This window comes from Nerophis lumbriciformis, linkage group LG02 (genome assembly GCF_033978685.3).
Source record: "Nerophis lumbriciformis linkage group LG02, RoL_Nlum_v2.1, whole genome shotgun sequence".
In the NCBI taxonomy this organism is placed as follows: domain Eukaryota; kingdom Metazoa; phylum Chordata; class Actinopteri; order Syngnathiformes; family Syngnathidae; genus Nerophis; species Nerophis lumbriciformis.
This window is the reverse complement of record NC_084549.2, coordinates 5,776,770-5,790,727: the sequence shown is the minus strand read 5'-3', so window position 1 is coordinate 5,790,727 and position 13,958 is coordinate 5,776,770. Positions and strand designations below refer to the sequence as shown.

General features: G+C 40.2%; 2 protein-coding genes across 6 annotated transcripts in view; one reads left to right on the top strand and one right to left on the bottom strand.

The window, feature by feature from the left end:
- nckap1 (NCK-associated protein 1) overlaps window positions 1-450 on the bottom strand; it is a 102,867-nt gene extending 102,417 nt beyond the window's left edge. For 2 of the 4 annotated variants that reach the window (XM_061933958.1, XM_061934025.1), the window contains exon 1: window positions 135-450. In XM_061933958.1, the coding sequence (XP_061789942.1) occupies window positions 135-242 (108 nt within the window). In that variant the 5' untranslated portion in view covers window positions 243-450. The remainder of the gene's footprint in view (window positions 1-134) is intronic. The other 2 variants (XM_061934032.2, XM_061934083.1) reach the window with 1 other exon arrangement.
- LOC133579972 (dual specificity protein phosphatase 19-like) overlaps window positions 1-13,958 on the top strand; it is a 34,948-nt gene that overhangs the window by 491 nt on the left and 20,499 nt on the right. Inside the window, exons 1-2 of one of the 2 annotated variants that reach the window (XM_061934213.2) lie at window positions 8,314-8,386; window positions 8,640-8,863. In XM_061934213.2, coding sequence (XP_061790197.1) covers window positions 8,346-8,386; window positions 8,640-8,863 — 265 coding nt within the window. In that variant the 5' untranslated portion in view covers window positions 8,314-8,345. Of the gene's footprint in view, window positions 1-8,313; window positions 8,387-8,639; window positions 8,864-13,958 lie in introns of those variants that run through there. The other variant, XM_061934291.1, reaches the window with a different exon arrangement.

Here is a 13,958-nt window from a genome sequence, read left to right as displayed (position 1 = left end):
ATGCCAAAAACGTAACATATCAATTGTAATGCATAGGTTAGACATCAAGTATAATTAGGCAGAGATGCATTCATTGCTGGGTGCTTATAGCATTGAATATATAATAATAATAATGATGTATGTATAATGCAAACCTTCTTGATATTGTAAACGCGGGTCAACATGCCGATGCCTCGGTCGTTGAGGATGGTGAGTTTCTCCGCCAGCTTCTGCTGACTGGGCTGCATCACACCCCGAGACATCTTGGAGCTCCGACCAAATCCCTCAAATCAGGCAAGATCGGCGTTAGGAAAATCACACAAAAAAAGTCCACAGCCTCGTCTCGGTTGGTGTGTTTGAGTAGGAATTAGATGTGCTCCATGATCATCTTCCTGCACGGCACACGCCTTCTTTCAGTGCTTTTTTTTTTTTTTTTTTCCTGCTGGGATGAGGGAGTCCTCGTTTTTAGTGACGGTGCGTTCAATGCCCCTCGTAGAACTGCCTACTCAGTAAGTGAATCAGCGCTTTTCACATGATTGATTGAAACTTCTTTATTTATTTTGTTTTATGCTCTCTTTGTCAAAGAAAACGTGGGTTTTTTTATGACAAACACAAAATATGCAATATTTCCCCACACAATATTTAAAAGTAGAATTTTTGATGTGAACTTGTGAAGTAATCGGAGCCTTAAATAGGTCAATAATTCATAACCATCCATCCATCCATCTTCTTCCGCTTATCCGAGGTCGGGTCGCGGGGGCAGCAGCTTAAGCAGGGAAGCCCAGACTTCCCTCTCCCCAGCCACTTCGTCCAGCTCTTCCTGTGGGACCCCGAGGCGTTCCCAGGCCAGCCGGGAGACATAGTCTTCCCAACGTGTCCTGGGTCTTCCCCGCGGCCTCCTACCGGTGGGACGTGCCCTAAACACCTCCCTAGGGAGGCGTTCGGGTGGCATCCTGACCAGATGCCCGAACCATCTCATCTGGCTCCTCTCGATGTGGAGGAGCAGCGGCTTTACTTTGAGCTCCTCCCGGATGGCAGAGCTTCTCACCCTATCTCTAAGGGAGAGCCCCGCCACCCGGCGGAGGAAACTCATTTCGGCCGCTTGTACCCGTGATCTTGTCCTTTCGGTCATAACCCAAAGCTCATGACCATAGGTGAGGATGGGAACGTAGATCGACCGGTAAATTGAGAGCTTTGCCTTCCGGCTCAGCTCCTTCTTCACCACAACGGATCGATACAGCGTCCGCATTACTGAAGACGCCGCACCGATCCGCCTGTCGATCTCACGATCCACTCTTCCCTCACTCGTGAACAAGACTCCGAGGTACTTGAACTCCTCCACTTGGGGCAAGATCTCCTCCCCAACCCGGAGATGGCACTCCACCCTTTTCCGGGCGAGAACCATGGACTCGGACTTGGAGGTGCTGATTCTCATCCCAGTCGCTTCACACTCAGCTGCGAACCGATCCAGTGAGAGCTGAAGATCCTGGCCAGATGAAGCCATCAGGACCACATCATCTGCAAAAAGCAGAGACCTAATCCTGCAGCCACCAAACCAGATCCCCTCAACGCCTTGACTGCGCCTAGAAATTCTGTCCATAAAAGTTATGAACAGAATCGGTGACAAAGGGCAGCCTTGGCGGAGTCCAACCCTCACTGGAAACGTGTCCGACTTACTACCGGCAATGCGGACCAAGCTCTGGCACTGATCATACAGGGAGCGGACTGCCACAATCAGACAGTCCGATACCCCGTACTCTCTGAGCACTCCCCACAGGACTTCCCGAGGGACACGGTCGAATGCCTTCTCCAAGTCCACAAAACACATGTAGACTGGTTGGGCAAACTCCCATGCACCGTCAAGGACCCTGCCGAGAGTATAGAGCTGGTCCACAGTTCCACGACCAGGACGAAAACCACACTGTTCCTCCTGAATCCGAGGTTCGACTATCCGGCGTAGCCTCCTCTCCAGTACACCTGAATAGACCTTACCGGGAAGGCTGAGGAGTGTGATCCCACGATAGTTAGAACACACCCTCCGGTTCCCCTTCAATTAATTAAATTCATGAGCAATTACCTTAAAAAAAAAATCCCATCAAAATGATTGGGGATCCAAAAGGGCCCCACTCACAAAAGTGGTGTTCTTTTTTTTTACTTTTTTACTTTCAACGCTTATGTTTCTAGATCAACTTAAGATCCATCCATGGATAGATCTGAAGTTAAAATAAAGTAAAAAATAAAACAAAAAAAACAACACTTTTATGATTGGGGCCCTTTCAGAGCCCTAATAATTTTGGTAGGGTTTTGTTTAAAGGTAATTGCTCGTAAATTTTATGAATTAAAATTAATGTTATGAATTATTGACCTATTTAAGGCTCCAATTACTTCACAAATTCACATAAAAAATTCAACTTTTAAATATTTTGGGGAAAATATTGCACATTTTGTGTGTTTGCGTTATAATACACAAAGTTTCATTTGACAAAAAGGGTATAAAACAAAACAAAAAGTACATTAAAAAAAATTATAAAAATTTATAATAAATGGGGGCAGCACGGCGGAAGAGGGGTTAGTGCGTCTGCCTCACAATACGAAGGTCCTGAGTAGTCGTGAGTTCAATCCCGGCCTCGGGATCTTTCTGTGTGGAGTTTGCATGTTCTCCCCGTGACTGCGTGGGTTCCCTCCGGGTACTACGGCTTCCTCCCACCTCCAAAGACATGCACCTGGGGATAGGTTGATTGGCAACACTAAATTGGCCCTAGTGTGTGAATGTGAGTGTGAATGTTGTCTGTCTATCTGTGTTGGCCCTGCGATGAGGTGGCGACTTGTCCAGGGTGTACCCCGCCTTCCGCCCGATTGTAGCTGAGATAGGCTCCAGCGCCCCCGCGACCCCGAAGGGAATAAGCGGTAGGAAATGGATGGATGGATGGATGGATGGATGGATGATTGAAACTTTTAGTAGTAGATTGCACAGTACAGTACATATTCCGTACAATTGACCACTAAATGGTAACACCCCAATACGTTTTTCAACTTGTTTAAGTCGGGGTCCACGTTAATCAATTCATGGTAAACACATGATGTGTGTTTGTCATTGTATCTACAAACCCCGTTTCCATATGAGTTGGGAAATTGTGTTAGATATAAATATAAACGGAATACAATGATTTGCAAATCCTTTTCAACCCATATTCAATTGAATGCACTACAAAGACAAGATATTTGATGTTCAAACTCATAAACTTTATTTTTTCTTTTGCAAATAATAATTAACTTAGAATTTCATGGCTGCAACACGTGCCAAAGTAGTTGGGAAAGGGCATGTTCACCACTGTGTTACATCACCTTTTCTTTTAACAACAGTCAATAAACGATTGGGAACTGAGGAAACGAATTGTTGAAGCCTTGAAAGTGGAATTTTTTCCCATTCTTGTTTTATGTAGAGCTTCAGTCGTTCAACAGTCTGGGCTCTCCGCTGTCGTATTTTACGCTTCATAATGCGCCACACATTTTCAATGGGGGACAAGTCTGGACTGCAGGCGGGCCAGGAAAGTACCCGCACTCTTTTTTTTTTACGAAGCCACGTACTGAATGTGGCTTGGCATTGTCTTGCTGAAATAAGCAGGGGCGTTTATGAAAAAGATGGCGCTTAGATGGCAGCATATGTTGCTCCAAAACCTGTATGTACCTTTCAGCATTAATGGTGCCTTCACAGATGTGTAAGTTACCCATGCCTTGGGCACTAATGCACCCCCATACCATCACAGATGCTGGCTTTTCAACTTTGCGTCGATAACAGTCTGGATGGTTCGCTTCCCCTTTGGTCCGGATGACACAATGTCGAATATTTCCAAAAACAATTCGAAATGTGGACTCGTCAGACCACAGAATACTTTTCCACTTTGCATGAGTCCATCTTAGATAATCTCAGGCCCAGAGAAGCCGGCGGCGTTTCTGGATGTTGTTTTTCAGACAGACAACATTCACAGACTAGGGCCAATTTAGTGTTGCCAATCAACTTATCCCCAGTTTTCATTTTATACTGATCAGTCTTTTGGTCTCTTGAAGGAAGATATATAATGTCATGTTTTGTTGTTATTATTGTTGGTAATAGTATTATTATTCAGTTGTTTTGATTGATTGATTGAAACTTTTAGTAGTAGATTGCACAGTACAGTATATATTCCGTACAATTGACCACTAAATGGTAACACCCAAATACGTTTTGCAACTTGTTTAAGTCGGGGTCCACGTTAATCAATTAATTGTGTGGCTAGAACTTCATTTTATCTCTTTTAGACAAATATAAATCTCTGTTGAGTTGAGGCACATGGCCGCCAATAGCATACTTGCCAACCCTCCCGAATTTTCCGGGAGACTCCCGAAATTCAGCGCTTCTCCCGAAAACCTCCCGGGACAAATATTCTCCCGAAAATCTCCCGATTTACAGCCGGAGCTGGAGGCCACGCCCCCTCCAGCTCCATGCGGACCTGAGTGAGGACAGCCTTTTTTCATGACGGGAGGACAACAGGGTGACAAGAACTAAATCATCCAGACTAGAGATAAATTGTATTATTATGCTTATCTTACCTAAAAATAAATATATTTATTAATTAAAAAAAACTAAAAAAAACTAAATACATTTTTACTATATTTTGCTAAAAATATCAAAATTAATTCTATTTTTATTTGTATTTTTTCTGACTCCTTATTACATCCAGCCACAGAATTATACATTAAAATAAACATTTTTTGAAATAATTAATTTTAAATGATCATAATAATTCATTTAAAATGACCATATTTAATTATTAAAATAATTGCTTGTTTATCAACAACTTTAGCATTTTATTCATTACATTTTGAAGCTCTCAGAAGTCAAGTTATGTTATATTCCTTAATATTCATTTATGCAAGTTTGAAGTATCAATTATCTAAACACAGTTTTGTTTGCATATTTTCAGGATATATATATATATATATATATATATATATATATATATATATATATATATATATATATATATTTCTCCGACCTCCTTCAGCCTTACTGCCCCACCCGATCCTTAAGATCAGCCGATCAGCTGCTGTTGACGGTCCCTGACACAAGGCTGAAGCTTAGAGGTGACAGAGCTTTCGCCGTTGCTGCTCCCAAGCTCTGGAACGACCTACCTCTGAGTGTTAGACAAGCCTCCTCTCTTCCTGTTTTTAAATCTCTCTTAAAAACATACTTTTATTCCATGGCTTTTAACACTGAGTGATATCCATCCTGCAATGGCACCCCATAATACACCTGCTGTGATCCTGTTTTTATGTTTTTATTAATTCTATTTTAATTATTTATTTTTTATCGTGTTCTGTTTGTGTTGTGTTGTGTTTGCTCGGTACTCGTTTTATCTTTTAACCTGTTCATTGTACAGCACTTTGGCTACCCCTGTGGTAAATTTTAAATGTGCTTTATAAATAAAATAAAGTTGATTTGATATATATATATATATATATATATATATATATATATATATATATATATATATATATATATATATATATATATATGAAATACTTGACTTGGTGAATTCTAGTTGTCAATATACTCCTCCCCTTTTAACCACGCCCCCAACCACGCCCTGCCCCACCCCCGACCACGCGACCACCCCCCAACCCCCACCTCCCGAAATCGGAGGTCTCAAGGTTGGCAAGTATGGCCAATAGTGACATTAATCCATCCATCCATTTTCTTCCGCTTATCCGAGACCGGGCTGCGGGGGCAGCAGCCTAAGCAGGGTAGCCCAGACTTCCCTCTCCCCAGCCACCTTGTCCAGCTCATCCCGGGGGATCCCGAGGCGTTCCCAGGCCAGCCGGGAGACATAGTCTTCCCAACGTGTCCTGGGTCTTCCCCGTGGCCTCCTACCGGTCGGACGTGCCCTAAACACCTCCCTAGGGAGGCGTTCGGGTGGCATCCTGACCAGATGCCCGGACCACCTCATCTGGCTCCTCTCCATGTGGAGGAGCAGTGGCTTTATTATTAAATTATGTGGCTAAAACTTGTCTGTTTTAGACAAATATAAACCTCTGTTGAGTTGAGGCACATGGCCACCTTTAGTGACATTAGTGCTATTCCTATTTTTGGTAATAGTATTATTATTCAATTATGTGGCTAGAACTTAATTTTGCCTCTTTTAGACAAATATAAACATATGTTGAGTTGAGGCACATAGTGACATATAGTGACATTATTTTATTTTATTTTACTTTATTTTAATTTTTTAAATTGAACAACAAACATACATTTATAATGCACACAAAAGGCAAGGCACTTTCAACATAACCAACAATCTACACGTCAGGTTGAGCAAATCACGACATCAGCAAAACATGCCCAGGAAAGAAAACAAAAGCAAATACAGATAGAGTATTAATTAAAGCTGCAAGCAGCATTGGTCGGGCCCGCATATTTGGCAGGTGCTAGTCCTAAATGTCCCAATACTTTTGTCCAGTGATAGTCATAAGTGTCCCAATACTTTTGTCTACTTTTAGTCTGAAGTGTCCCAAGACTTTTGTCTAGTGTACCTACCTTGTCTGCATTGTGTGGGCACGTTGGTGCTTCCTGCTTTTAAGCAGCCATCTTAAAAAAACAGCAGGTCTTTGAAGGGTCATAAAATCAAAACCGGAGCAGGTATTAAAACGCTGTTCTGTTATTTTATACACAAGGGTTTAATCTCTCTCCTGTGTTAGTTTGAAGCCGAAACGACAAAGAGGAGATAGTTTTTGAAGGAAGGTGACCGGTTTTTACAAAAAATTTGTTTTGAAGGGGGAATAGCAAACTTCCTGTTGATTTTTGCTGGGGGTTGTCAATTTATGAAATGTAGGTCTAAGTGAGACCTACATAGAGGTTTTTGTTTCATGTCTCTCCGACCTTCCCAGTGGGAGATACAGGCAGTTTTGTCATTTTTTTCTTCCGAGGAGCAGTTTTTTGTGCGTTTCATTAAAAAATTGCGCTAGAGCGCAATTTTGAGATTTGGGGTTAGGTTTTTTTTTTTATTAGATCGCAATTTGTGCCAGTCCTGATGTGTGTGTTCAGTTTGGTGAGTTTTGAAGCATGTTAAGAGGGTGAAAATACAGCTCAAAGAGGCAAAATTTTACTGTTTTTAGTACTTTTTTGTCTTAAAGGGGGAATTGCCATCTTCCTGTTGATTTTTGCCCGAGAATGTACCATTAATGAAATTTAGGTCTAAGTCAGACCTACATAGAGGTTTTTGTTTCATGTCTCTCTGACCTTCCTAAGCAGCCTTCTTGAAAAAACAGCAGCATCAGCGCAGCGGCTCTTTGAAGGGTCATAAAATCAAAACCGGAGCCGGTATTAAAACTCTTTCGATAACTTTTAATCAAAAGGGTTCAATCTCTCTCCTGTGTTAGTTGGAAGCCGAAACAACAAACACGCTCAGAGGAGATAATGTTTGAAGAAAGGTGACCGGTTTTTACAAAAATTTTGTTTTGAAGGGGGAATAGCAAACTTCCTGTTGATTTTTGCTGGGGGTTGTCAATTTATGAAATGTAGGTCTAAGTTAGACCTACATAGAGGTTTTTGTTTCATGTCTCTCCGACCTTTCCAGTGGGAGTTACAGGCAGTTTTGTCATTTTTTTCTTCCGAGGAGCAGTTTTTTCTGTGTTTTATTCAAAAATTTTTTTGGGGGGTTAGGTTTTTTATAAGATCGCAATTTTTGACAGTCCTGATGTGTGCGTTCAGTTTGGTGATTTTTGAAGTGTGTTAAGGGGGTCAAATTACAACTCAAAGAGGCAAAATTTACTGTTTTTAGTACTTTTTTGTCTTAAAGGGGGAATTGCCAACTTCCTGTTGATTTTTGCCCGAGAATGTACCATTAATGAAATGTAGGTCTAAGTCAGACCTACATAGAGGTTTTTGTTTCATGTCTCTCCGACCTTCCTAGTGGGAGTTACAGGCAGTCTAGTTTTTTTCTTTCCTAGGGGGCGCTAGAGCGCAATTTTGAATTTTGGGGTTTGGTTTTTTTTTATCAAAAGGCAATTTTCGCCAGCCCTGATGTGTGCGTCAAATATGGTGAGTTTTGAAGCATGTTAAGTGGGTCAAATTACAGCTCAAAGAGTCGGCCGGTATAATAATAATAAAGAATAAAACCTTACAAATTCAATAGGTCCTTATGTCCCATTGCATAAGGGAGTCCTTTTGCAATGGGCCATGCGGGCCCTAAATATAAATAAATAATAATAATAAAAAATATGAATGTTTTTCTATAGTGACGTTTGTGCTATTTCTATTTTTTATCAAGACCATGAAGGTATCTTGTTGTGACGTAGCTTCCGGTTCCGAACGACATTGACGTCACGTAATGGTTGCCGGTTGTGAGACTATAGTTTACGTTTGTGTGAGGTGAGTGTAAGATCATTTCAGTTTCAACGTCAATAAATAAACTATGTACTATTCTGATAGTTTTTTCAGGTAGCTGGAAGAACAACATAAATTAATTGAGGAAATAAATGCGGACCAATATAAACACTGCAGTCTGAGTAACACTTTGACTAACTGTAGATGATATTGTCTATCATATTGTCGTATCATTGCGATGAATTCACAAACCCAACATTAAACTTGTTTTCCTTTTTTTATTGAACTTCTCTTTTAGTCCCGCAGTGATGCATTCACTGTCTCAGGAGATCCAAGGCTTCTCCAAAAGCCGGCTGAGGAAACAGTGCACACATGTTACCACGGTAACGGGCAGGAAGACGCTGGAGAGGAGGACGGATGGAGGACAGGTGGAGGAGCTGGAAGAGGGGAGCGGGTGTGGATTTGTGCAAGACCTGAATCTAGACCTTCAAGTTGGAGTTGTCCGACCATTCTTGCTGCTGGGTAAGACATTAACTACGACTACTACACTACTGCCACACACATTCACTCACACATTCATTCACACACACATTCACACACACATTCAACCAAACAACATTCACACACATCCACTCACACATTCACACACTCATTCACACACACACATTCACACACTCATTCACACACATTCACTCACACATTCACACACACATTCACTCACACATTCGCTCACACATTCACACACACATTCACACACATATTCACACACACATTAACACACTTTCACACACACATTCACACAAACTTTCACTCACATTCACGCACACATTCACTCACACGTTCACTCAAACACACTCACACATTCACGCACACATTCACTCACACTTTCACACACACATTCACTCACACATTCGCTCACACATTCACACACACATTCACACACATATTCACACACACATTAACACACTTTTACACACACATTCACACAAACTTTCACTCACATTCACACACACATTCACTCACACGTTCACTCAAACACACTCACACATTCACGCACACATTCACTCACTCATTCACACACACATTCACACACACATTTACTCACACATTCGCTCACACATTCACACACACATTCACACACACATTCACTCACACATTTACTCACACATTCGCTCACACATTCACACACACATTCACTCACACATTCAATCACATATTCTCACACACATTCTCACACACTTTCACACACATTTTCACACACACATTCACACACATATTCACACACACATTCACACACTTTCACACACACACACATTCACACACACTTTCACTCACATTCACACACATATTCACTCACACATTCACACACACATTCACTCACACATTCACACACACTTTCACACACATATTCACTCACACATTCAATCACACATTCTAACACACATTTTCACACACACATTCACACACTCATTCACACACATTTTCACTCACACATACACACACACATTCACACACACATTCACTCATACATTCACACACACATTTACTCACACATTCGCTCACACATTCACACACACTTTCACACACACATTCACTCACACATTCAATCACATATTCTCACACACATTCTCACACACTTTCACACACATTTTCTCACACACATATTCACACACACATTCACACACATTAACACACTTTCACACACACATTCACACACACATTCACTCACACATTCACTCACACATTAACACACACAATCACACACACATTCACTCACACATTCACTCAAGCATTCACTCACACATTCACACACACATTCACTCACACACATTCACACACACATTCACACACACATTCACACACTCATTCACACACACATTCACACACACACATTCACACACACATTTACTCACACATTCGCTCACACATTCACACACACATTCACACACACTTTCACTCACACATTCACTCACACATTCACTCACACATTCACTCACACACCCTCACACATTCACTCACACATTCACACACTACTACTATACTACTACTACATTCTACTACTACTACATCCTACTACTACTATACTACTACTATACTACATACTACACAGCTACTACATCCTACTACTACTATACTACTACTATACTACATACTACACAGCTACTACATCCTACTACTACTACTACTACTAATAATATACTACTACTACTATACTACAAACCACACAGCTACTACATCCTACTACTACTACTACTACTACTACTAATAATATACTACTACTACTATACTACATCCTGTTACTGCTACTACTATACTACTACTACTACTACTACTACTACTACCAGTACTACTCTTACTACTCTTATTCCATGCCCAAGCATTGCTCACCAACTTGTAGTCCACAGTGAAATTGCTGCCATGCTCTGGTAGGACTCTGCAATATGTCCTCAAAATCCAATAAACAATTCATACAGTATATATATATATATATATATATATATATATATATATATATATATATATATATATATATATATATATATATATATATATATATATATATATATATATATATATATATGTATGTATATATATATATATATATATATATATATATATATATATATATATATATATATATATATATATATATATATGTATGTATATATATATATATGTATATGTATATACATATATATACATATACTGTATATATATATATATATATATATATATTAGGGCTGCAACAACTAATCGATTAAATCGATTAAAATCGATTATAAAAATAGTTGGCGATTAATTTAGTCATCGATTCGTTGGATCTATGCTATGCGCATGCGCAGATGCTACTTTTTTTTTTTATAAACCTTTATTTATAAACTGCAACATTTACACACAGCTGAGAAACAATAATCAAAATAAGTATGGTGCCAGTATACTGTAGTTTGTCTCTTTTATCCGATTACTAATCGATTAATCGAAGTAATAATCGACAGATTACTCGATTATCAAATTAGTTGTTAGTTGCAGCCCTAATATATATATATATATATATATATATATATATATATATACCGTATATATATATATATATATATATTTTTTTTTTTTTTTTTTTTTTTTTCATGTATATATTAATTTCACACCATATTCATTGCACTTCTACATTTTTTATATTTTTATATATTTGCACATTGTTTTTCTAGCATGCACACATCGCACTGTATGGAATGGCCTCAATCTCGTTACCTTGCGTAATGACAATAAAGCTGATTCTGATTCTGATTCTGATATTGGGTTGTACTTGTACTTGTATAGCGCTTTTCTACCTTCAAGGTACTCAAAGCGCTTTGACACTACTTCCACATTTACCCATTCACACACACATTCACACACTGATGGAGGGAGCTGCCATGCAAGGCGCTAACCAGCACCCATCAGGAGCAAGGGTGAAGTGTCTTGCTCAGGACACAACGGACATGACGAGGTTGGTACTAGGTGGGGATTGAACCAGGGACCCTCGGGTCGCGCACGGCCATTCTTCCACTGCGCCACGCCGTCCCATATTCCTTGAGCACTAATTGACTGAAAGAGCACGCACTTGGCGCGATGATGTCATGTTGTCGATGGAAAAATGCATTTTTAGACCATATGATTTGCCTGAGCGGCTAGGAGACCCCGAGAGTAACAAGCGCTTGCCTTGTTGTCTTTCCATTAAGAACAATAAATTAGTTTTCAGTATAAGTTTGCTGGTTTCAAGAAATGTAATGCCGAGCGCATATCATTATGTCAAGATAATGGCACTAGCGTTTACTTCATTTAAGAATATTTTTCAACATATTGAGCAAAAAGGTCTCTCTTTTTCTCTAGCAAGAAAAGTGCACTTATTAGTGAGAATATACTTATTTAAAGGTATTTTTGGGTTCATTGAGGTTAGCTAATTAGGGCCCGCACGGCCCATTGCAAAAGGACTCCCACAGGGAGTCCTTATGCAATGGGACATAAGGACCTATTGTTTTTCGTCCGTTTTATTATTATTCTTTATTATTATTATTCTTCCGCCGCCTCTTTGAACACTAATTTGACCCACTCAACATGCTTCAAAACTCACCATATTTGACACACTCATCAGGACCTGCGAAAATTGTCTTTTCATAAAAAAACCGAACCCCAAAAATCAAAATTGCGCTCTAGCGCCCCCTAGGAAAAAAAAAAAAACAGACTGCCTGTAAGGTCGGAGAGACATGAAACAAAAACCTCTATGTAGGTCTGACTTAGATCTAGTTCTCATAATTGTATGTCTTCGGGCTAAAATCAACAGGAAGTTGGCAATTCCCCCTTCAATACAAAAAAGTACTAAAAACAGTCACTTTTGCCTCTTTGAGCTGTAATTTGACCCCCTTAACATGCTTCAAAACTCACCAAACTGAACACACACATCAGGACTGGCTAAAACTGTGATCTAATGAAAAAACCTAACCCCAAATCCAAAAATTGTGCTCTACAGCAATTTTTTAATCAAACCGACAAAAAACTGCTCCTCGGAAGAAAATAAAGACAAAACTGCCTGTAACTCCCACTGGGAAGGTCGGAGAGACATGAAACAAAAACCTCTATGTAGGTCTCACTTAGACCTACATTTCATAAATTGACAACCCCCACCAAAAATCAACAGGAAGTTTGCTATTCCCCCTTCAAAACAACATTTTTGTAAAAACCGGTCACCTTCCTTCAAAATCTATCTCCTCTGAGCGCGTTTGTCGTTTCGCCTTCAAATTAACACAGGTGAGAGATACAACCCTTGTGATTAAAAGTATAGATGGGATTTGTAATACCTGCTCCGGTTTTGATTTTATGACCCTTCAAAGACCCGCTGCGCTGATGCTCCTGCGGTGCTGTTTTTTAAAGATGGCTGCTTAAAAGCAGGAAGCACTAACGTGCCCACACAATGCAGACAAGGTAGGTACACTAGACAAAAGTCTTGGGACACTTCAGACTAAAAGTAGACAAAAGTATTGGGACACTTAGGACTAGCACCTGCCAAATACGCGGGCCCGTCCAACGCTGCTTGCAGCTTTAATTTTACTTGTTTTGGAAAGTCTTGATAAGTTCTTGTTCTATTGGCAGATAATTTTGCTTAGTTCAAGTAAAATACCCCTCCTTTTTTTTTCTTCTTCTTGTTTTTGAACACTGACTTTTTGCAGTGTAAAAGTAACATGTCTTCCTTCACTCACTATTTTCACACTTTTACGCATTTTTATTTCCCAATGAGTCGCCCCCTACTGTCGTGTTATGGTAAGTACGTGCATCATCTCCTGAGCTCGTAACACGCCATACAAACCAGAGTAAAAGTCCATTTCTCCTCTTGGGGACGATTGCAGGGCTCGTCTTGTTAAGCTGGACTGTGAGCATGTTCTAAAAGTGTTCATGGGGGGGGGAAGGCTGTCAGGTTCAGATGAGTTCGGACATAAGTCCTTCACAGACAAAAGCTGTCAAATTGTGACACACACGAGCCCGGCAGGAGTCGTAAGGCGGAGGTCGGCGTGGTGATTGGCTGATGCCGAGGAAAAAGGAACAGCACGTCCATGCCGTTAGCACTAATATGCCTTGCAGGAAA